We start from the raw sequence: 21,421 nt of genomic DNA on the forward strand, positions 1-21,421 counted from the left end.
AAGCTTCCTAGCCAGGCTAGCCATGTCCAACTTAAGTTCGTGTTCAATGATTGGATCATACTGATTTGGTCTGTGATCGACCCGGGAATCAGGTTGGCCAGACCCAGCACAGGCTAGGTCTTACCTAACTGTGCCGAGCATAGTCCAAATCGCGCCGGGTCTAATGGTCCGACCCAATTGCTGCCTATAAAATTACTGCGTTGGGGTTCCACCATTGCAGCCGCCAATGCGCCATGCACTATGTGAGCGTTCACACACAGTTCGTACGTGGGGGTGTAATCGAACCGAACTAAATTGAATAGTAAGAGGTTCGAGTTCAATTCGTTTTCCCTAAGTTCAAGTTCGATTCGAATTTTAATTTTTAAGCTCGAGTTTGGTTCGTAATAAAATTAAATAGTTCGCGAACGACTCGAGTTCAGTCAACAATAAATATGATTCATTTTAAAATTAAACAAGTTTAGTTTGAGTTCTGTTAAATGAACATATTCATAAATTCAGGAATTAAATACTATTAAATTCAAATTCGGTTCGATAATATTTTTGAATTCAAAATCAGACTCAAGTTTGACGTGTTAACTTAATCGAACCAATTCAAACGAATTTTTTTCGAATCGAGACTCCTACTTACACCCCTATTTGTGCGCACGACGCAGCACGCACACAGACACCTGCGGTCGCAACCGCCTCGCAGAACCGCAAGGTGGCGGGCCGACGTCGCAGTTGGTGGCGATCTACCTGCCAGGGTTCGGTCTGGTGGTGCGATCCTTTCCCTTCGTCGCTACGCCGCCTCATTTCCATCCCCGTCGCCTTCGATTGACCAATTGGACGCGCGACAGCAACCTCGCCACCAGCAGCCTGCCCTGCCCGAATCGCAAATAAACAATTCCTACTTTTTTCCTCCTTTCTTCCGAGATTTGAATTGCGCCAAACCAACTAAGGGTAGGTCGATCTCCTCGATGCGCGATCGCGAGGGCTTAAAAGGAGTCAGCGCGATGGCGGAAGCAGCGAGAGCCAGGGGCCGATCGACCGTTTCGGATGGGGAAGGAGGCGGCGAAGAAGGGCGGCGGCGCTGGGAGGTATTACGCGGCGAAGGGAGGCGAGAACAACGTCGGTTGTGGGAAGAGGCATGCTCTCTTCTGCAACCATCTGAGGATGGCTCTGTTTGTGTTCGGACTGATGGGATCCTTCTTCCTGCTCGATTCCCTCATGCTCACCGTCATCCATCACTTCAACCTCCACCGTCGGGGATCTCTCCAGAGAAGGCGGTGGATCGTCCCGCAGGTTTGGCTGCCTTTTCCTTTTCGGATCAAATCCCATTTGTGGAATCGATGAGGTCATTTGATATACATTATTGAAGAATGTCGAGAGTGAAATCCCTACTGAGGAGAGGGCAGAAAAGATTATGTACGCACGGCTACTAGCTCTTGCTTCTGCTGCTATTTCCAAGGTATTTTCCAGCTTGAAATCTACAAGTTTGATCACTCTCATTCATATGTTGTTGTTCTTCTTCTTCTCCTTGTTAATCACTTTTGACTGGGAATTTCATCTGATATGGCATTTCTTTGCAATAGAATGAGATACATGATTCAATCGAGCGATTTAACGAACCATATAATCAAACATCTAGTTGGAGACCTTGTTCTGATCGAGAAAACCAGATTCCTCAAGGTAAGTTTTTGTCTGTTATTTTAGTTGTGGGAACTTTTTAACTTGATATTGAAATATGATTCTGATTTTGATTTTGTCTCCATTTTGAGTTTGCTGAAATGCTTGGAATGTTTCTTTGGAGTTATAAATGGGCTTTAGACAGATATTAAAAGGATGAATCAAGAACTTTTGTTTTAACTTGATATTGAAATATGATTCTGATTTTGATTTTGTCTCCATTTTGAGTTTGCTGAAATACTTGGAATGTTTCTTTGGAGTTATGAATGGACTTTAGACAGATATTAAAAGGATGAATCAAGAACTTTTGTTTTAACTTGATATTGAAATATGATTCTGATTTTGATTTTGTCTCCATTTTGAGTTTGCTGAAATACTTGGAATGTTTCTTTGGAGTTATTAATGGGCTTTAGACAGATATTAAAAGGACAAATCAAGAACTTTTGTTTAAATGCTTGTTTGGCTTATGATCATTCTTAACTTATCTTGAGTACATTCTTGACAAATGTTGCATAAGAGAGTCTTGCTTAGCACTTTGAGGAGTATACTAGCACATACTGTTATTCATTCCTTGTATGTGTTTTGCAGTTGTTATAGGGCGAACCAGGACCCGATCTGGTTATATATTGGTGAGTGCGAATGGCGGTCTGAACCAACAGCGAGTTGCAGTAAGACTTTCGACTATTCGCTTAAGTCGACAATGATCGGGGTGATTGTTTTGTTTAGTTGCTATTTGCTATCCTTGGACAGGTTTGTAATGCTGTTGCGGTTGCTGCCCTCCTCAATGCCTATCTGGTTATCCCCAAATTTCTTTATAGCAGTGTCTGGAAAGATACAAGGTTCGTCTTGTTTTTAATAGTTTGTCATATCTCGAGATATTATAGTCATCATTTAGACTGTTTCTTTGTTGTGAAGATGCATATTGCCTCATTCATATATCAGGTTAATTGTAAATGATAAGTAAAACCTTCAGAACACTACAAAGAATTCCAACCCAGCATTATGGACATGCCTTTTTTGTTCCAACATCAATTTAATACTTCAACTTGAGTAAGTCTAATATATTGGCTTTAGAGATGCATTCGTCTACTTATGCAAAATAAGAAATGGTTAGTAATGAGTTGTGCAACATTTAATAATTAGAGGAAATTCAAGAGGTTTTCTGAACTAGGGAAGTAGAGTTATCGATTATGTTCATACTGATGCAAGCAAAATAGATCTGATTATATTTCTAGTTAATCACTTTAAAAGAGTTTGCAATATCTTTTGCAGCCAGTTTGGCGATATATATCAAGAGGATTTCTTTATGAGCTATTTGAAGAATGATGTGGATATTGTGAAAGAACTGCCTTCCCACCTTCAATCACTTGATATTGAAGCTATTGGAAGCTTAGTACGTACGCTTTCTTGTCTGTTTCATACAATTCACTTACCTGTTATCCTTCATTCTGAAACTCTTTTTTTTCTCTTTTTTTTTTTTGGCCAGATCACTGACAATGATATCAGGAAAGAGTCTACACCTGAATATTTTCTGCAAGTTGTATTTCCTCTCCTTCTAAAAAATGGTGTTGTTCATTTTTATGGATTTGGAAATCGACTTGCCTTTGATCCTCTACCTTGGGATCTTCAGGTATATGATTGTATATGAAAAATCTTTTTCTTTTATCTCTGATTCATCATGCATTTGATTTTCTACTTCTTGAAAAATTCATAAAAAATATCTTATGAATTTGTTTCTTTGGGGTGACAACCTCTTTTGTCTGTTTTTCAAGCTCATTAGGGTCCTCTTGCTACTATCTACAATTGGTTTATAGAAGTTGGAGGTATTATTAGAATATTTTCGGGATATGAATGGCGATGAGTCGATCCATCTTGCTTTTACTGTGACATCAGGAGACAGGAGTTGTGACTCTATGTGCTACTTGAGGTGAAATACATTAGCACATAAAATTTAGGAATGAAAAGGAAACATTCAATAGAATGAACAAAACTAAGGAATACTCCATTTCCAAGAATAATTATTTTGTTCTTTGTCATTTCCATTCTGCAAGGAAAATGTTGTATAAATGAAATCTGTGAGTGCATATGTTGACTTAATTACTTTCCTTTGATCAGAAATTAAGGTGCAAATGCAATTTCCATGCATTAAAGTATGTGCCCAGAATTCAGGAGATTGGTTCTTTATTGGTCAGGAGAATCCGTAAACATAATTCAAGCTTGAATATGTTGGATGAACATTTACTTGGGAAACATATGCCTCATGCTCCAGTAAGCAGAAATGATACTTGTACAAGCCCTGTCAAATATCTTGCATTGCATATGAGATTTGAAATGGATATGGTGGCATATTCTCTTTGCGACTTCGATGGCGGCGAAAATGAGAGGAAAGAGTTGCAAGCATATAGGGAAGTTCACTTCCCCACTCTTACGATGCAAATTAAGAACAATAAGTAAGTTGTGTGTGTGCTCTTTACCTCACTAATCTCAAGTTCTTATCCTCTGTGTTTGGGATGTTGGTGTGCAGCTCCCTTTCTCCAGAAGAGTCGCGGAGCTTGGGGAAATGCCCATTGACGCCCGAGGAAGCAGCAATTATGCTTACTGCACTTGGTTATGGTAGTCGGACTTATATTTACCTCGCTGGTTCTCGTATTTACGGAGGTCAGTCTAGAATGCTTTCGTTTACAAGGCTATATCCGAATGTGATCACAAAAGAAGATATTCTCACTCCCAGTGAACTTGCTCCTTTCAAGAATTTTTCTTCACAGGTAAGAGTGATTTCTTGTATCACTGCAAATAACACTACTGTCAAGTATATTTGATTGGCCAATCCTAACACCATCTAGTTCTAAATTGAATGGGTTGATTTTTCGAATTACTCGCACTAGCAGTGCTTAAGTTTGATCATTTTCGTACCATCTAAGAATCTTAAGTTAAGCTAGAATGAGTATACAAGTTCTTTAAACTGATGTAAAGAAGATAATATGCCACAAATTGAGGACTGTAGAGATCTGGCAATTACAGGTGATGGAATTCATTAGTCGCAGTGTAAGTCAAATATTAGATTCGACATTGCATTATTTGTTTCAGTTCAGAAGCTAAAAGCTAGTGTGTTCATGCAGCTAGCAGCTTTGGACTTTATAGCATGCGCCACTGCTGATGTATTTGCAATGACTGATTCTGGAAGCCAGCTTTCATCTCTAGTAAATGGTTATCGAATATACCACGGCCGAGACCACGCTCCAACAATACGACCGAACAAGAAGAGGTTTGCTCGGATTTTGTCAGAGAATAGAACAATACAGTGGCATGACTTCAGAGAAAGAGTGAGGAAGATGGTTCAAGAGAACCAAAGAATCATAGCCCGACGCAAAGGTAGGAGCATCTACAGGTTACCAAGGACCCCAGGGTGTATGTGCAAATACTGAAAAGATGAACTTGAGATTTAGATGTTTTTTGATTCCATGCTGACACATCATTTGTAACTTCTATTTCCATACCATCAATAAAGGACTAACATTTTTTTTTCTAGATCATTGATTTCTCAACAAAAAATAAGATCATGCTTCGAAAGCTACGACAATTCTGTGTTATCTTAGATGCATTTTGCCTTTGTTTTAAGTTGGCACAAGGGAAGATTGATGTTCTATGAATTCTGTTGAAGTGATGGTTAAATGTAACTAATGTGACTTAGTTATTCAGAATGCTGAGCCAAATTGTGTTTCAAGCTCTGTGGTCAAGCTACAACTGAGAACACACCTATCAGACAAGGTTAACTTTGCACATTGGAAATACACTAATTCTCAAGTGCTGCTCAAACTTCTAGCCATCCAAGTCAAGTAAGTTCTTCATTTATGCTTTTGATGAAGGATAGCCTTTATTGCATCTCATCTTTACATTGTTATTAGATTGTTATGTCTTTAATTTTGTATTTCCATGATCAAATAACAATGACATTTATAATGTTTTCTTGCAACAATGAAATTTTATTCCATTATGTGAGATCAACTACCATAGTGTATCATCATATATATTAAAATAAACAATCGTTGTTAATTAAGTCTTCTTTCTAGCACATACAAGTAAGTTCTTCATTTAAACTTTTTATGAACTCTATCCCTTATGTAAATATCATCATCTATATTTAAATAAATTTTATTCTATTTTATCGTTGTTAATTAATTTTATCTTCTTTCTAGCACATCCAAATCAAGTAAGTTCTTCATTTATGTTTTTTATGAAGGATAGCCTTTATTGCATCTCATCTTTACATTGTTATTAGATTGTTATGTCTTTAATTTTGTGTTTCCATGATCAAATAACAATGACATTTGTAATGTGTTATTGCAACAACCAAATTTTATTCCACTAGGTGAGATCAATTATATGGATCCTTCTATATTTGCTCTACCCCTTAGTATATCATCATTTATATTTAAATAAATTTTATTCTATTTTATCGTTGTTAATCAAGTCATCTTTAATCTTTCTCATTTAATATACATATTTATCACATTTAACAATCAAATTACACGTTGAAGGCATGAATATGCTCTCAATTACATTGAATAATGATGGAATATGACATTATTGACATTCATAATAATAATATGTTCTTATATCATATGAAAATTGCCCATATTTAGCAAACAAATCAAAAACATGTTGAATGTATTGCATACACATGTAATAATAATCCAAATGCTATGATTCTTAATTGGTATGAAAGAAAGTAAAATGTGTGTGGGAGATCCCTTTTCACAAGCTTAACCTCGAATGTTCCACAGGAATATAATCTAACTCAGTTGATCAACCTTTCATAGGAGATTTTAAACCTTGGCATTTGTTATGTACTAGTAGTTTTGCTTCTTTGACCATCAACTATTGCCTATGAGTTTCTTTTATTTTTCTTTGGTGGTGTGACTTGAATTTTGATCACAATCTTGATGCAATTGTTGTTGATGAAGTTTTGTTTTTGGAATTCAGTAAAAAGTTTGGTTAAAATATGATACAACATGTTGAAAAGCATCATGGCATGCAAAACATATTCAATTCTGGGCATTTCAAAAGGGAAGAACCAAGCAACAGGGCAGAAAAACACAAGCATCGACAGAGAATGTGTACCTTGTAATTTTGCAAGATGGAATTCGATGCTCGTTTGTTTGGATTCTGGGATCAGTCTGGAATTCTTCTGTCGTTCAAGGCGGCTTCAAAGCGGCTGCAGGAGTCGACTCTCATCTCGGTGCTCATGTCGTTCTCCGGCGCCGGGTAATAGTCTTCCCGGAGCTGGACGTCCCTCAGCGCCGGCATGACGAGGAAGAATCCCATGAAGTGTTCGTGGGTGGTGCCATGGATGAACAGCTTTCTCAGGCTGGGGCACATTTGGAGCAGACCCACGGCTGGGAGCGACAGGCTCCTCTGGTTCACCTCCTTGTCCTGCGGCGGCCAGTAGTCGAGCTCGTAAAGGCCGGCGAGATCGCCGATTCCGTGGAGGTAAAACCTCTCCCACGAGCTCAGGTCCTTGTGCCCGGTGGGCGCCGTCAGAGCGAATCCGATGGCCTCGCCGCAGTCCAGCTTCATCTTCCGCAGGGCAGGGTAGCCAGAGAGGAAGCTCAATCCGAACACCATTTGTCTCGGATTGGGGCACAATCTGCAGTCGCCTTCCACCTTGATGCAGATCTCCTCCAGCTGCGGGCAGCTCTCGAGGCCGGCGTCGCCCAACGGGGTCAATACTTCTCCGGCGGGAATCCAAAGAGACAGCCGCCGGAGCCTCTCCCACGTCCGAAACCAGAAACCAGTGCTCTCGAAGCAGTCGACATCATAAGCTTGTGAGTACCTGCATCTCTTGCTTCTCGACTCGTCGGGCGCCGCCATGTCGTCGTCCTCCTCCAGATCCGACTCTTCGTCTTCAACAGTCTTGTCCGGCGCCTGGGGCAGCTCATCTAGCTCAGAACACCCCCAGATGCAGTCGATGTGAAGGCGCTCGATGCGGTCGCGGATGGGTTCCAGCGCACGCAGAGAGCTCGCGGCGTCAAGGAGCCGGCAGCCGGAGATGGCGACGTCCACCAGCGTGGAGCGCAGCTTGCTGGCCAGCCTCTTCATCCCCGCCGCGGTCACCTTGTGACATTTGTGGATCTCCAATCTGGAGAGTCTCCGGCATCCGCGGGCGATGGTGGCGAGGCCGGAGTCGGTCAGATCGGGTGAACTCTTGATGCAGAGAGACTCCAAGCGGCCGCTGACGGCGACGCCGTCGAGGTGCTGCCACAAGCCATGGCAAACGCCATGGAAATGGCCGATCTTGAGGGATTTGAGCTTGGAGCACTTGTTCCCCAGGGCCTCCAATGCCGGGCCGGTGTCTCTGACATTGTGGCAGAGATCTAGGGCGAGATCCTCCAAGTGCGGAAGCCGGGCAAAGAGCCCCTCGAGGCCGGGCCCTGTGATCGCCGCATCTTCGTTGGCATCGGAATCGCTGCGAGCGGGGGAGAGAGTGGCCGGATCGACGAGGTGGAGGAGCGAGAGGCGAGGGCAGGCGGCGGCGAGAGCGAGGAGGTCGTCGTCGCCGACGAACTCGATGCAGCGGGGATTGAACACGCAGGGAAGGAGGAGGTGAGTGAGGTTGCGACAGGCTGCTGCGATGGCGACCAGCTCGGAGGAGCGGTAGCCCTCGTTGGAGGCGGGGCAGAGCAGATCCAGGCGGGTGAGGGAGGCGGCAGCGAGGGGGTACTTATGGAGTGCGGGGGGAACATCCTCGGTCCAGCAGTAGAACTGGGAGAGGTCGAGGGCGGAGAGGGCGGGGCAGGCCTGGAGGAGAGGCGCGAGGTCGGCGCCGTGGGGCAGGTTGGAGGGGCGCTGGTGCCAGCGGACGAGGCGGGCCGTCCGAAGCCTAGGCCAGAGCGGCGCGAGGGCGGCGATCACGGAGGGATCGCGCGCGTAGACGGAGAGCGAGGAGACGGAGGGGAAGGCCTGGGCGAGGCGCGCGGCGACGAGGGCGGCATGGTCGTCGGGGAAGTGGTGGTGGTGGTGGTGGGAGGGGAGGAAGGGGTGGTGGCCCCAGGGCGAGAGGAGGGAGAGATCGAGGTGGGAGACGGAGGGGAAGCAGGTGGGGGGGAGGAAGGGCCCGCGGACGTGGCCGCGGAGGGCGAGGGCGGTGCGGGTAGAGCGCTCGAGGCCGCGCCACCGGCGGCAGGCGAGCGCCATGGCGTTGCGAGTGCGCACGTCGTCCACCAGGGAGAAGACTTGAGCGAGGATCGGCTCCGGAAGGTCATGGACGTGAGTGGCGGACGCCGCCGCCCCCGCCGCCATCGACCGGGCGGCGCAGCGACTGCGAATCGAGGGGTAGGAGGAGGAGGAAGAAGAAGGATCGATCGATTGACGAAGGCGAAATTGGGCGTTTAGTTTAGAGGAAGGAATTTGGATTATAAGGGATTAGATTAGTCAAAAGAGGGATGAGCATGAGACGACGACGGAAAGGAAAGGAAAGGAGTCGAATTGAATAGGAAGGACGGGGGCGAGGAGGACATGTGACTGTGATTGGGTTTCTTTCATCTTTTGCCATGGATGTCTCGGATAATTACGACTTTGCCCTCCTGTCACATTCGGTGGCGGTCTAAATTTAGCCGGACTATTTTGACCCTGACCGATCCGGCTCAATTTGGGTCATAATTAGGGCATATATTTAAAATATATAAAAAAATTAAAATAAGAAAAGAACACTCGAAACGAAACAGGTAAGTAGTGAGGCAGAACTCGGTAGTTTGCTTGAGAGAATTTAGATCTAGGATTTGTTTGATTTAGATGATCTCTAGTTGGAGTGAGAGTTTATTCAATTAGTCCTTAGATATAATTGAATTGATTATAATGAAACAAATTTATTAAAATAGAATAAAAATCAAATTTCAACAAAATCGAAATAATATTTTCTTCCATCGTGATCAACTGTAGTTTTTCAATTTACTTCCTCATCACCGATGATCATGACAAAACCTTTCGATCATTTAACTAATCTTAAAAGTAGACAATCTTCCTCCTATTCACTTAAAACATAAATCTGAATCACAATTTATACATACTCATACTACCAAAATATACATTTCATTTCCTCTTATTGTTATTCTAAATGCTTAACCATTATACCAACCCGAGGGGGCTCAAATTAATATCTTAATGGGTCATACACTTGCACTTTATATTTAACAATTGAATCTGAGTTGTGTGTTTTTATTACAAGAAATGTGTATTATTTTCATTCCTAATCTTGAATTGGACATGAAAATGGAAAACTAATTCAAGCAACCATGACCAAGTTGAAAAGGCAAAATCTTGCAATTTCTCGATTTACCTCCTCACAGATGATCGTGGGACTGACCGTGTGTGAACCGTTAGGATGACAAATTCCACTTTTAGCAGAAAAAGAAAAGGCAAAACCTAAGCTAAGGCACAATTCATCAACGCTATTAAAAACTACCTCGAAATCCCCCTGCTCTTGGTTTGGGCTCAAGAACAGGTTAATGCCACATTTAAGAAAGTAGTTTTGAGGACTCTAATCTAGAATTTATTCGCAAAACTACGCATAGAAGTACCGAGTAAGTAGCTTTGGGGCATCTAAGACATGGATAACATGGTGACCAAAGATGAAACAATCAAACTTCTAAGCCTGTAGCATTACAATTAGCATCATGGATCAACAACTTAAAAAAACAGAGAGACATGAATGAAATACACCAGAGAGGAGATGAAATGCCAAATATACCATGTTAAGTTAAAGATCCAACAATTAATTAGAAAAAGGATAGTAAATTTTATTAAAAAATTTATATCAACCATCACCTGTTATATAATAACATGAATCCCTGGTGCCTTTTTTATCTTCATGGGGTGGAAAGTTTTTGGGGGGCAAAAGCTGGCAGAGAATGCTGCACGGCACTGCAACGAGTGGAAAAGATGATATGAGATGCGGGGTCTCGTCTTCGCCTTTCCTAACCCTCCCAGTTTCCAGTCCCAATCACACAGCCCCACTCCTCGACGTTTCTCCATCTTCTCCCATTCATTATATTCCTATTCCTGTCCCTACCTCCACTTCGAGTGCCATTGGCAGACAAAACCACTTCCTGCACTGACTCAATCTCCTGCCACTCCCCTCTACTTCACCACTCAAGTCCCTGCCTCATGCCCAGGTGTTGCTCTAGATTTAGAACCAAATGAACTAAGATGAGGGGTTTTAAATGATGTCTCTGTCGAGGTGGTGTGGAAATGCACTAGCAAAAACAGAGATAAAAGCAGGATGATTAAATGATATGAATTTAAGTAGGCAAGGCAAGTAGATGCATACCTCCACTGCACTGCATCATCTGGAACTGTGTTAAAGCAAAAGCATGGTTGAGCACGTGGAAGTGCAAGTGAGATTTAGGTGTGGATAAGATGGTCCCGTTTCGTGCGTCTGAAAGGGAGCAGCACGTCCACATGAGGAAGCAGAATCTGAGAGGGGAAAAGCCAAAGCCAAGCCAAGCCTCCTCCCTTGGCATTTACTTCGATCCATCAGTGTCCTTATCCACAGCATGATTGATTGCCCCCGTCTACATGTCCTTCTCTTATCTGCAAGAGAAAAACAATGCAGTTGCAGTACCTAAAAAGGACAGCTATGGAACCTGTCCGCTAAGCTTTGTGCTTTCCAGTCGGGCAAACTGGTGGCCATGTCCACCAACAATGACACCCACCATTATCCAGCAACTAATGCCACTAGCAATTAATTAGTAGAGATTACACTAAAAGCAAGTCCTGGGCATGGGCCTGATAAGACCATCATGAGGAAAAAATCAAGTGATAGTCCAAACTATCCGACTAATATTAAACAACAATATCTCACTCACACATGTTATGTTTGATTCAAATCAGCTTACTCTCCTTTTCACACAAATAGTTAGCAAATTGGTGTTCATATCCATGTGCATAAGATAGCATAAAACAACAAACCACAACAGTAGTAATAAATGCAGCAATCAATGAATGTATCGACTGTCAATACAAAAGAGGCCTTCATTGTGGAAATAATTGTAAAAAGACTAAAGCCAATAACATGATATCATAGATAAGTAAATGCATCAGTTATATAAGAGAGACTTGCATTGAGGAAAACGAACCGTAGCCAGCAATATAATAAAATAAATAGACCAAAGATCTCACTAGTAACATGAGAAAGACCTCCATAAAACGAAGCCAATGCAGGGTTCTGGAGAAAAGTCAAATCACATTAGATCTATTGTACGTAGTCGCTTTACAAAAAGTTGTTTCTGCGACTCGAACACACTAGATAATTACATGCATTTGAAAGAAGTTTTCTACATGCCTCTCCCCTTATGCTGTTCTGAATAAAAGATAACAACAACAACAATAACAATAATGGATTGTGTTAGTAACCAACAACAAAGGCCTCCATTGATACAGTGCATCCCTCTCAAGCAAGTTTCTTGGGCAAATCTCTTCAGAAGCTGATAAACACAACCAAATTTGTCAGAATTCAAGAATCATTTTCATTCACTCTTCAACTTGATCTGGATAAAGTCTGGCAGGCAAGACAAATATGGAAAATTCAGAGTTTTGAGGTATATTTTAAGTAAACTTTCATCCTGATTTGTTTGAAAACTATATATCATCTTTGTGGATGCACTGAATCCCAAAATATAATGACTTAGCAGGTGATATTTTGTTTTTGTTTAACTTCCTATGGAAACATATGATAGTAAGTGAGTTTATCCATTTATATTTTCTTTCAGAGTTAGTCCTACTACTGATTTCTGGATTTCTCATGTCTAAGACATGGATCTGCATGCTTATATAGTAGATCAAGCATTATGTTAATGGGCCGTGATAAGAATAGTTTATCTATTTTACAAATGAGAGACATTCCCTTGCAAGTGTATGGACAATTTTATTTAATATGTGGTTTTCCATACCCATTAATAAAGTTTTTTTTCCTTCACTAATTGTTCTTGTGTCCTTGGTAGAAACTTTATCTTCTTTCAATTTTCCTGAAAATTTTGATATCAGAACTAGGCTTTCTAGTCCTTCAACTCTTTCTCATTGTTTTAAATGGAATGTCTCCCAACACCTAATTCAAACATTTAAGGGAGAATTATGAGCTCTGCTGTGTCAAAGATGCAGATTCTATTTTAGTATCACATTCAATGGGTAGAAAGTGACTGACAATCATTATGATGAAGCTGGACCTAAAAAATTTATATAAAAAAACATTCAAAGGCAATGAATTCTCTTCATCCAAAATGTGATCCATGATAGTCTTTTTTAGAATCACAATAGCTGAGATATCGAAGGAAGCATGAGAGACTCTTGGAATAATAATAGCAAATCACCTCTAAAGTATCACAGTAAAGCTCCAATCTTATGTTGCAAGTTTGAGGCTTTGTTTACAAAATTTAGTGAATTTATTTAACAATTTCTTCGTAAGTTCCTAAGAGTTTGTAGTTTTAGCCAAATAAAATTCTATGAAGAAAATAGTGATAATCAAATTGTTGTTGAAAAAGTTTTAGAGTTTAAATTGAGAGTTTAATCACATTCTGCTATATGATATTTTTGTCACTGCTCAAATCTAGTGCAATTGTCGTTCATCCCAAGTTTTGAAATATTGAATCTTATCGGAGTTTTGGTTTTTCACTGAAATGATATATTTTGGTTCCATATTATATCATGTCAGGACAGTTTGCATATTTATTTAATTGAATTATTAATAATAACGTAATTATCAAAATTAAAAATTGTATTAACTTAAAAACTTGTCAAATACATGAGATGCTAAACCCTTTTACCGATTCATAATATGACTTATTCTTTAAAAAATTCTAAAAACTTTAAAGAGACTTATCTAAAAATAACTATACACACTTTTATAGAAGCTAACTATGCTATCATATCCATAGAATATTTTCAGGTTTTACATGGATACAAAAATATGTTTTCCCACACTCCCTTCAAATTGGTGAATAGATGTTCATCATTTCTATTCTTTTCTATGTTTCTTTGAGATCCTACTATACTTGGTGAGCTGCTTGCATATGAGCTTCTTTTGGATAATGGATGAATTGACTAATCACAATTTGAGACATAAAACATTATATTTTAAGCTAAAGTTAGATTTTGAATTTTGTAAATAAAAAAAGGCAACCCGGTGCACGAAGCTTCTGCCAATGTGAGATCCTGGGGAAGGATCGGACCACATTGGGTCTATTAATTATATTTATTTAATTTTGTAAGTAGACTCAATGTGGTCTGACCCTTCCCCGATACCCCGCATTGATGGGAGATTCGTGCACCAAGCTATCCCTTTAATTTTGTAAGTATAATTTTTTAAAATGAAAAAAAAAATCAACTCTACTTCAACTCAATCAAATTTAAAAATTTAAGATGCAAGATTTTGTCAATAAAATTAAATTTAAAATTTTTTTTTATTCTTTCAAATTAAACTAGATAGCAAAATAAATGGATTATTTTTTAACTTAATCAAGCATCATGTTAAACTCTAGTTGTTTTTTGACAGTCAAACCAAAACTAAGAGAAGACACAAAGGAGGAGAAGAAGTTTGACACAATCTTGATAAACTGTAATTTTCTCATTGTTTGCTCCTTTTCATGTTATAGAAGTTAGAACATGAAAAAAAAATCTTTGCAAATGGTAGGTGCTAAATTTTATCTTATTAAATTTTTTGCATTATTATTATTTTTTTAAATTTCCTAGTTGATTAATTAGCCAATTGAACCAACATTTTGAGTTTTAAGGGTCGAGTGAAAATTGATTTAGGGTTAAGTGGAGCCCATCAAGTAACATGGTGATGATTAGGATCAGTGGATACAAATTAGGCTTGATTAATATTTATTTTTAACAAGTTTAAACCTAAACTAAGTTTATAGATAATATAGTTTGGTTTAATTGTATTTAACTAGACTAGTGGTATTTTTAGAAGCTTATGTTAGTGTAATTGGGGAGATTGTGGTGAATCAACCTTTAAAAAGGTTGAGTTAAAGAGGAGGTTGTTGATGCAATCATACTTGAGTTGAGTTGGTTATGTGGCTAGCAAAACTATTGGCATATTGTTTAACTTAGACAAAAAGGTGAGTTAATCCGATTAATATGATGTCAAGTGTGCAAATGTAGGATCTTGACAATAATTATAGGCGCAATTTGGCCAAGTTTAAAAGTTGGTGAAAGTCCATGAGCAGAGATCTTTGGCAAGTATGAAGTCCCGAAGAGTGAGCTCCTGGCGGTGAAGTCCGGACAAGTTAAGGAAGTGGAGTCTCCTAGAGGATGAAGTTTTGGCAGGTAAAGGAGAACTACATGCTTAACAAAAAGTCTCGAAAGTGGAACCTCCTTGCAGGTGACCAAAACAGTTCATATTGGTCATCAAGGACCTAATATATCTTCCTAAAAGTCTGGAGAGTCTAAATATGGTCCTAATATATCAAGATGTTTTGGAGTCTTATAATGGATCAGGCTGGATAGGTCGGCCATCAAGGTATTTAGGCACAAAACACCTTGATGAGGAAGGTATTCTATGTATGAAAACAAAAGAGAATGTGTACCATTTGAAGTTTTCAAAGTAGGGGCATATTTGGACAAAAAATAAACTGGGGTGCGTTATATCAAAATTTTGCCAAAAAATTACAAGAGACTAAATGCACAAAAACACTTTAGGTTTCCATATAACACATCCTCAACTGAAAAAAAGATCCACCACAGTGATTTTTCTGGCATATGTGAATTGTATTTCTGCTATATAGAAGGGGACTGTTAAAGACAATAACTTCACATGGCGCTTGAGCGGAAAGCATATCTTTATGAAAAAAAAATAAAAGAAGATACTTCACAGAATTGGAAAAAGGTAAGCATATATGTAAATCCCTAAGCTTGTTGTGGATCATTAATCATGCATAAAAGGATGGGCAAGGTATATCTGATTTCATCTGACATAAATATGTCATGTCTGGGATTTTTCCCAGGTGCATTTTTATGATCTCATATATTCACAAAGTTGACTTGGAGGGCCTGTGGAACTTACATATCAACTTCTTCATAGAACCATAGAGAAGAATGGCGAGTTTGATCACAGAGAGATGCTTCAGATAATGAACTTGGCCAACAAGTCCTGAGAATAAAGATAGCATAAATCACTTCAATCAGCATCGAAATTTTACATTTCATCAAAGGATCACTGATGTTACTTTCTGTTATCTTCAATTTATACAGGGGAAACAACAAAATTCTTAGCATAATCTAAGTAATAAATAGTAGCACTTTACTATTTTGGCATAGCATATTGGAGGAGCATTTTCATAGCAGAGAAAGCAACTAGCAATAATCAGAGTAGAAACATAGTTAAAGGAGAGGAATGGGCACTTCACCTCATGAATCAAGTCTGAACTCCAAAGCACTCAATTGCACAGCTTCTAGAGAACTCCTTGTAATAGAAAATTGATAAATCCTCATTATCAAACTTTAGCGCTTTATGAGCAATCAAATGTGGTATTACTTTGCTCAGCATGAACTCTTCTTCTAATTTCGGTTATCAATTTACTTGCTCTAACCTCAGCAATCTCATTTGAGCTCTTCCATTTTTGTGACTCCTTTGGGTCTTTACGTATTTTTAAAACATGCGACATCACCTCAGCCTTCCTCAAGATGGATTTCCTGCGCTCAGCAACATCATCCTTCTCCCTTTCACGAAAAGTATCTGGTAGCTTTGTAGAGCGAACCACTGAGCTCATCTGATTTCTAACATTTCTTTCTATTTCAAACATTCCCAACCTCTTAAGTCCTTTCACAAGAATTCGATAAGTAATATATTGCGGTACAATCCCTCTTTTGATCATACTCTCAAATTCCAAAGAGGCCTCCTCAAGCCTACGCATTCGACATAGCAAATGCACCAACATGGTACTCGTATCTAAGTCTTGATCAAAACCATTTTTAGCCATCTCCTTTATCAGCTGTACGGCCAGCTCTAGTCTCTCTTTCTCACACAGCATTTTGATCAATAGCTGGTATGTGAGTCGATCTGGAGAATATCCCGAATGAATCATCTTGGTGTAGAGGTTCATGCCTTCTTCAATTTTTCCAAACTTGGAGAAAAACCTGAAAAAATAATTGTAAGTGGTCGGAGATGGAATAATGCCCCTTTCTATCATCATCTTCAGGACTTTGCTGGCGCCAGCAAGGTCCCGACTCTTGCAAAACCCCTTCACCAGGGAATTAAATGTGGAGATGTTGGGAGAAACACCATAGAGAGGGAATTTTTCAAGCATCCCAAGAGCCTCTTTGAATCTACCATCCTCGGATAATGCATCAATGATCGGATTGCACGTAAGAGGGTTGGCCTGAATCCCAGCAGTCTTCATCTCTTCCAGTAGGGTGAGGGCCTGTTCTGGGCGGCGCATGCGGCACAGTCCCTCTATGAGTGTTCCGTAGGTGACGACCGTGGGAGTAACTCCCTCTTGTCTCATCTGATCCCAAAGCTTCTCGGCTTTGCGCAGTTTCCTAGAGTGGAACCAGCCATGGAGCAGCATATTGTAAACACGAACTGAAGGGGATGAAGTGGCCTCCCGTCTAGTGCGATCAAGAAATTCCGAAGCTACCTTTGTGTGGCCTTCCTTGCAAAGCGCGTCGATGAGGAGCTCAAAGGGATCAGAGGCGCCATCTTCCGCGGAAACGGCTTCTGGGTGGCGCCGAATGTAATAGAAGGTGCGGAGGGCAGCGAAGGGCATTCCGGCGCGGGCGTAGCGTCGGAAGAGGGAAGCAAAGGCTGAAAGAGGGAGAGGAGCGTGGTCGAGGAGAAGAGACCAGGCGGAGTCGAAAGCCCGGCACTTGCCGAGGCGATCTATGAAAGCGACAAGGAGAGGAGAGGCGAGTTGGGGGGTAGCCCAGCGGTAGAGAGCGAGGACGGCGTTGGAAGAAAGGTCGCCGGAGCTGAGTATGGAGGAAAGGATGGGGGCCGAAGGGGCAACACCGGAGTGGAGCAGAAGAGATTCCAGTTGGGAGGAATCAGTGGCCGTCCGGAGGAGTCGGGCGACGGTGGCGGCGTCATCTCGGTGACCTTCTTCTGTGGCGATGGTCGGCAGTAGATCCGTACGCGCGAGATCTGGCACGGCGGGGTCGGCTTCCGGGATCGGTCGAGAAGGGCAACGCGTGCGAGGTCTAGAGATGGCGGAGAGCGGCGAGGAAGCGAGGGATCGAGAATCGGAGGCAGAGTAGAGGGAGCGGAGGGGGAGGAAGCGCTTGTTGGGAGTGACGAAAGAGGCGACGATGCATCGCCGGAGCAGGTGAGGAAGCATCGGGAGCCGCGGGTGATGTTGTGAACCGGACCGACGGAGGCGTAGAAAGAGGGTATTTATAATCGGGCAAAAATTGTATCCGTATTTTTTTATCTCAAAAAATATACTTACTTTCAACACTAAAAAGTATTGCAAACTATAATAACTATTATATAGAATAACTATTCCAAAACTATAATAATCTTTACTTACGATATTATTATAATAATTATGACTAATTAGTATAATTACCCTAGGTTATAATGTGATGGTAAGAATCTATGTGTATTTTCTCAAATAAAATAGGGTTTAAAACTCATTATAGTAATTATGATTAACTATTATAATATATAATAATTACTCCAAGATATGATATGGTGATAAAAGATAATGATTTTTTTAAAGTAATCAGAATTCAAAACACATTCAACACATCCAACACTGATACCGTATAGCATGGTAATAAGAGATAGAGTATTTTTTTTATATTTAAACAATTAGTGATATTGAAATATCACATCAAAAACTACATTACTTTTTGAATTTACTTAAATGTGACGATGGTAAGAGTCCCTGCATATTTTCTCAAATAAAATAGGATTTAAAATTCATTATAGTAATTATGATTAACTATTATAATATATAATAATTATAAGATATGATATAATAATAAAAGATAATGATTTTTCAAAATAATCAGAATTCAAAACACATCCAACCTCTCACGATATAGTGTGGTAATAAAAGATTATATAGAGGTAGAGTATTTTTTAACGTTTGAACAGCTAGTGATATTGGAATGTCATATCAAAAACTACATCGCTTTTTGAATTTACTTTATGGATGAAATATAAAATAGGATCATACACCTCAAGATTAATTAATTAGTCGATATAAAATATAAGCAAAATACCTAATATAAAATATATATAATAATTAATATATTATTATTATTATTATTATAACTGCTACTTAATTTTTATAATTATATTAAAATAATTTTAATAAATTAATAAAAATATTTATTAAAAGTATTTTAATAAATTTCTAAATGAATGAATCCAAATCTCATAGATAAATTTCTTATAAAACTTAAAAATTCATTTAATTTAATTTTTAATAAATTAATTAATATTTTATTAATTTAATTTATTCAATTTTATTTGAAATTACAATCGACTTGATTAATTCAAAAAAATTTTAATTTTAATTAATTTAATTCAGTTCAATTTTAATTGAATACTCAATTCTACTACCACCAATCTAACCAATCTAGAAGCTTAAGATGAAATTGCAATGACATGAAAGCAGTTGTAGCAACTTACAGTTGGCTACGCTGTATGAGTATTTACAACGATATTCACACACTCTTCGTCGAGTAAGAGATTTGGGCTTCGGAACCATGCATCTCAATTCACCAGCTCCCCTTGATGCTCTATTTGCCTCTACGATAAGGGAAAAAAAAGTTCTTCATCAACACAATTACACAAAACAACACTTGTTCTCCAATTTATCTATCTCATTCTTGTTATTTCTTGGATTTGTGAATTCAATAGTATTGTCACGAGAATTAGGCAAATTTGATGCAGAAAGAATGGCTTAGAGTGCTTTTGTTTATGCAGCCAACTTACCTATCCAAGTCTAGTAGCTCATGGATAATTCATTTTCAGCCTCTGCGATTAGTTGTTCTTCGATCTCTGCGTCTGTAAACGTGAGAGCTCGCTGAAGTTTTCTATGGCAGAATACCTCAACTTCGGCCATGAAAACAGCTGTGACAGGTCTGTGATCGGATAGTTTTATCTCTGCTCTCTTGTAATGTACAAGCTTAACACCTTTGCCAAACGATAGAATGCGGTCGCACCTGCAAATGGATGTAACTAGACGATCATGATCTGAGATATCCAACCATCACAAAATTTACTAAGAATGTCGTCAGAAAACGAAGGAAAAGATGCATCACACCATGCGGGAGTTCGCTTTCCACCCTTTGTAGTCTCCCCAATGTATTTCTCTGAGTTCAACTCATATTTGTAGGTAGGAGGGAAGTTTATAACACCTTCTGACCATCCGTCGAAAACATGCCCTTTCTTAAGCTCGAGCCTCAGCTGCAGTGGTAACAAATCAAACCAAAATTTACGTAAAAGTTTCCTATCATATAGTTAGTGAATTTGAAGAGTGTGCTTTAATGAAATCGAATTCTCGTGCTAGCATAGTAGCTCACATAGTCACATTAACTTGTCAAACTTTCAATATATATAAAAAAAATGAAACACAACAAATCGCGTACCTGGTCCTTCTCAAATAGTTTAGACCATTCCTTTCTATTTATTAGTTCATGAGTTCTTTCGTATGGCAGGTTGATGCGGTAATTTAGATCGCCTAACCAGATGATTCTTCTGAAAATTGAATTCGTGACGATCAGAAATGTTGTATGCAGGTAAAGAAAATGAATTCAAACTTCAAGGCTAAAAGGAGATGTGTGATCTTCAATTTTCCATGTTATAAGTGGCTACGAATATCGTCAACTCTCCATCATGAGGCCTAAGTTCAGTTTTCCTGTTATATGTAGTCTATACAACTATAGCATCATCATGGTCGATTTCTCCAGTGAGACTTGATAAAATAATAGTTCTAGAATATATTACTATTTCAATTATGATTTCAGAAAGAAATTGATTTGTAATAGGACTCTGCAGTGTTTACTTACTGAATTTGATATAAATATTTACTATCCGTTTGTAAATAGTTATTTTGCAATTTATATTCCTATCCCCATGCAAAGCCTTGGGGACTTTCAGTAATTCCAAAGGATTAACAGGGTTCCCTCATATCTGAAACCTCATGTGCTCTCCCTAGGTTAAGACTTTGATCAGCCGAAATATTCTCATATATTCTATGTGATTTAAGAATAAACAGAAGTGCTGCACATCCTCCACTTTAACTAATAAAAACAAATAAAACAGCATGGAGTCATTTGAATGCAAATCTTAGGACGTGATGAACATTTGATTAACTTACTCATGATCAAAGATCGTCTTAGGCATCCTACCACTTGGAACTGAAGAAGAACAGAATAGTGTTCTCCTTTGAATTTCTTGCACATCAGCATTCCTTCGAACTTCATCACCTTCTTTTTCTCCCGAAGTTAGATGACTACATATGAAGCAAAAAAGTGTCTGATATATAGAGATCCCTGTAATGAGGCACAAAGATGGAAGGTCGTTATTTTTAGGATCAAGTTATCCAACAAACAAACTTTCATGATATGGATGACACAAACCCTGGCACCTCTAAGCACTTGCAAATTTGAAAAGAAAAATTAGGAGAAAAAAGTGGCATAAACAAGTGTAAATATCCTCTCAATCCATCAATCATCAGGCATCTGTAAAACAGCCTTTTCAAGATGGAAAGTTATGATTACAAATTTTTTGAAAGTTTGTGCATTGGGC

The 21,421-nt window shown here is 39.5% G+C and overlaps 4 protein-coding genes and 1 long non-coding RNA gene across 8 annotated transcripts; 1 reads left to right on the forward strand and 4 right to left on the reverse strand.

Moving 5' to 3' along the window:
• Window positions 1-836: 836 nt before the first annotated feature.
• LOC141821670 (O-fucosyltransferase 8-like) lies at window positions 837-5,193 on the forward strand. 3 transcript variants are annotated; one of them, XM_074709031.1, is made up of 10 exons: window positions 837-1,281; window positions 1,358-1,447; window positions 1,572-1,668; window positions 2,254-2,333; window positions 2,416-2,504; window positions 2,938-3,058; window positions 3,152-3,295; window positions 3,781-4,115; window positions 4,190-4,430; window positions 4,785-5,193. In XM_074709031.1, exons 1-10 carry the CDS (start codon window positions 1,036-1,038, stop codon window positions 5,088-5,090), a joined length of 1,749 nt encoding a protein of 582 aa, XP_074565132.1. In that variant the 5' UTR covers window positions 837-1,035; the 3' UTR covers window positions 5,091-5,193. The 3 variants fall into 3 exon arrangements, with proteins under 3 accessions (XP_074565132.1, XP_074565133.1, XP_074565134.1); XM_074709032.1 differs by having other exon boundaries at window positions 2,263-2,333; XM_074709033.1 differs by having other exon boundaries at window positions 2,263-2,294.
• Window positions 5,194-6,643: 1,450 nt separating this feature from the next.
• LOC141821669 (F-box protein MAX2-like) lies at window positions 6,644-9,106 on the reverse strand. Its single transcript, XM_074709030.1, has one exon. The coding sequence runs from the start codon at window positions 8,962-8,964 to the stop codon at window positions 6,838-6,840; it is 2,127 nt and encodes a 708-aa protein (XP_074565131.1). The 5' UTR covers window positions 8,965-9,106; the 3' UTR covers window positions 6,644-6,837.
• Window positions 9,107-10,280: 1,174 nt separating this feature from the next.
• On the reverse strand, window positions 10,281-11,070 carry LOC141816523 (uncharacterized). Its single transcript, XR_012600704.1, has 2 exons — window positions 10,991-11,070; window positions 10,281-10,916 (listed from the first exon to the last, which is right to left on the reverse strand). It is a non-coding gene; the product is annotated as an uncharacterized LOC141816523 (long non-coding RNA).
• An 809-nt stretch (window positions 11,071-11,879) lies between these two features.
• Window positions 11,880-17,993, reverse strand: LOC141821984 (uncharacterized). Of its 2 annotated transcripts, none has more exons than XM_074709385.1 (3): window positions 16,068-17,993; window positions 15,725-15,811; window positions 11,880-12,146 (listed from the first exon to the last, which is right to left on the reverse strand). In XM_074709385.1, the coding sequence occupies exon 1, from the start codon at window positions 17,991-17,993 to the stop codon at window positions 16,170-16,172; it is 1,824 nt and encodes a 607-aa protein (XP_074565486.1). In that variant the 3' UTR covers window positions 11,880-12,146; window positions 15,725-15,811; window positions 16,068-16,169. The 2 variants fall into 2 exon arrangements, with proteins under 2 accessions (XP_074565486.1, XP_074565485.1); XM_074709384.1 differs by having other exon boundaries at window positions 11,880-12,220.
• A 1,243-nt stretch (window positions 17,994-19,236) lies between these two features.
• Window positions 19,237-21,157, reverse strand: LOC141822479 (type IV inositol polyphosphate 5-phosphatase 3-like). The gene is made up of 5 exons (XM_074709929.1): window positions 20,991-21,157; window positions 20,260-20,368; window positions 19,935-20,077; window positions 19,604-19,833; window positions 19,237-19,417 (listed from the first exon to the last, which is right to left on the reverse strand). The coding sequence occupies exons 1-4, from the start codon at window positions 21,014-21,016 to the stop codon at window positions 19,614-19,616; spliced, it is 498 nt and encodes a 165-aa protein (XP_074566030.1). The 5' UTR covers window positions 21,017-21,157; the 3' UTR covers window positions 19,237-19,417; window positions 19,604-19,613.
• Window positions 21,158-21,421: the final 264 nt, after the last annotated feature.

This window comes from Curcuma longa, chromosome 2 (genome assembly GCF_044706935.1).
Source record: "Curcuma longa cultivar G26 ecotype Majalengka, Jawa Barat chromosome 2, ITB_CL_G26_1.1, whole genome shotgun sequence".
Lineage (NCBI taxonomy): Eukaryota > Viridiplantae > Streptophyta > Magnoliopsida > Zingiberales > Zingiberaceae > Curcuma > Curcuma longa.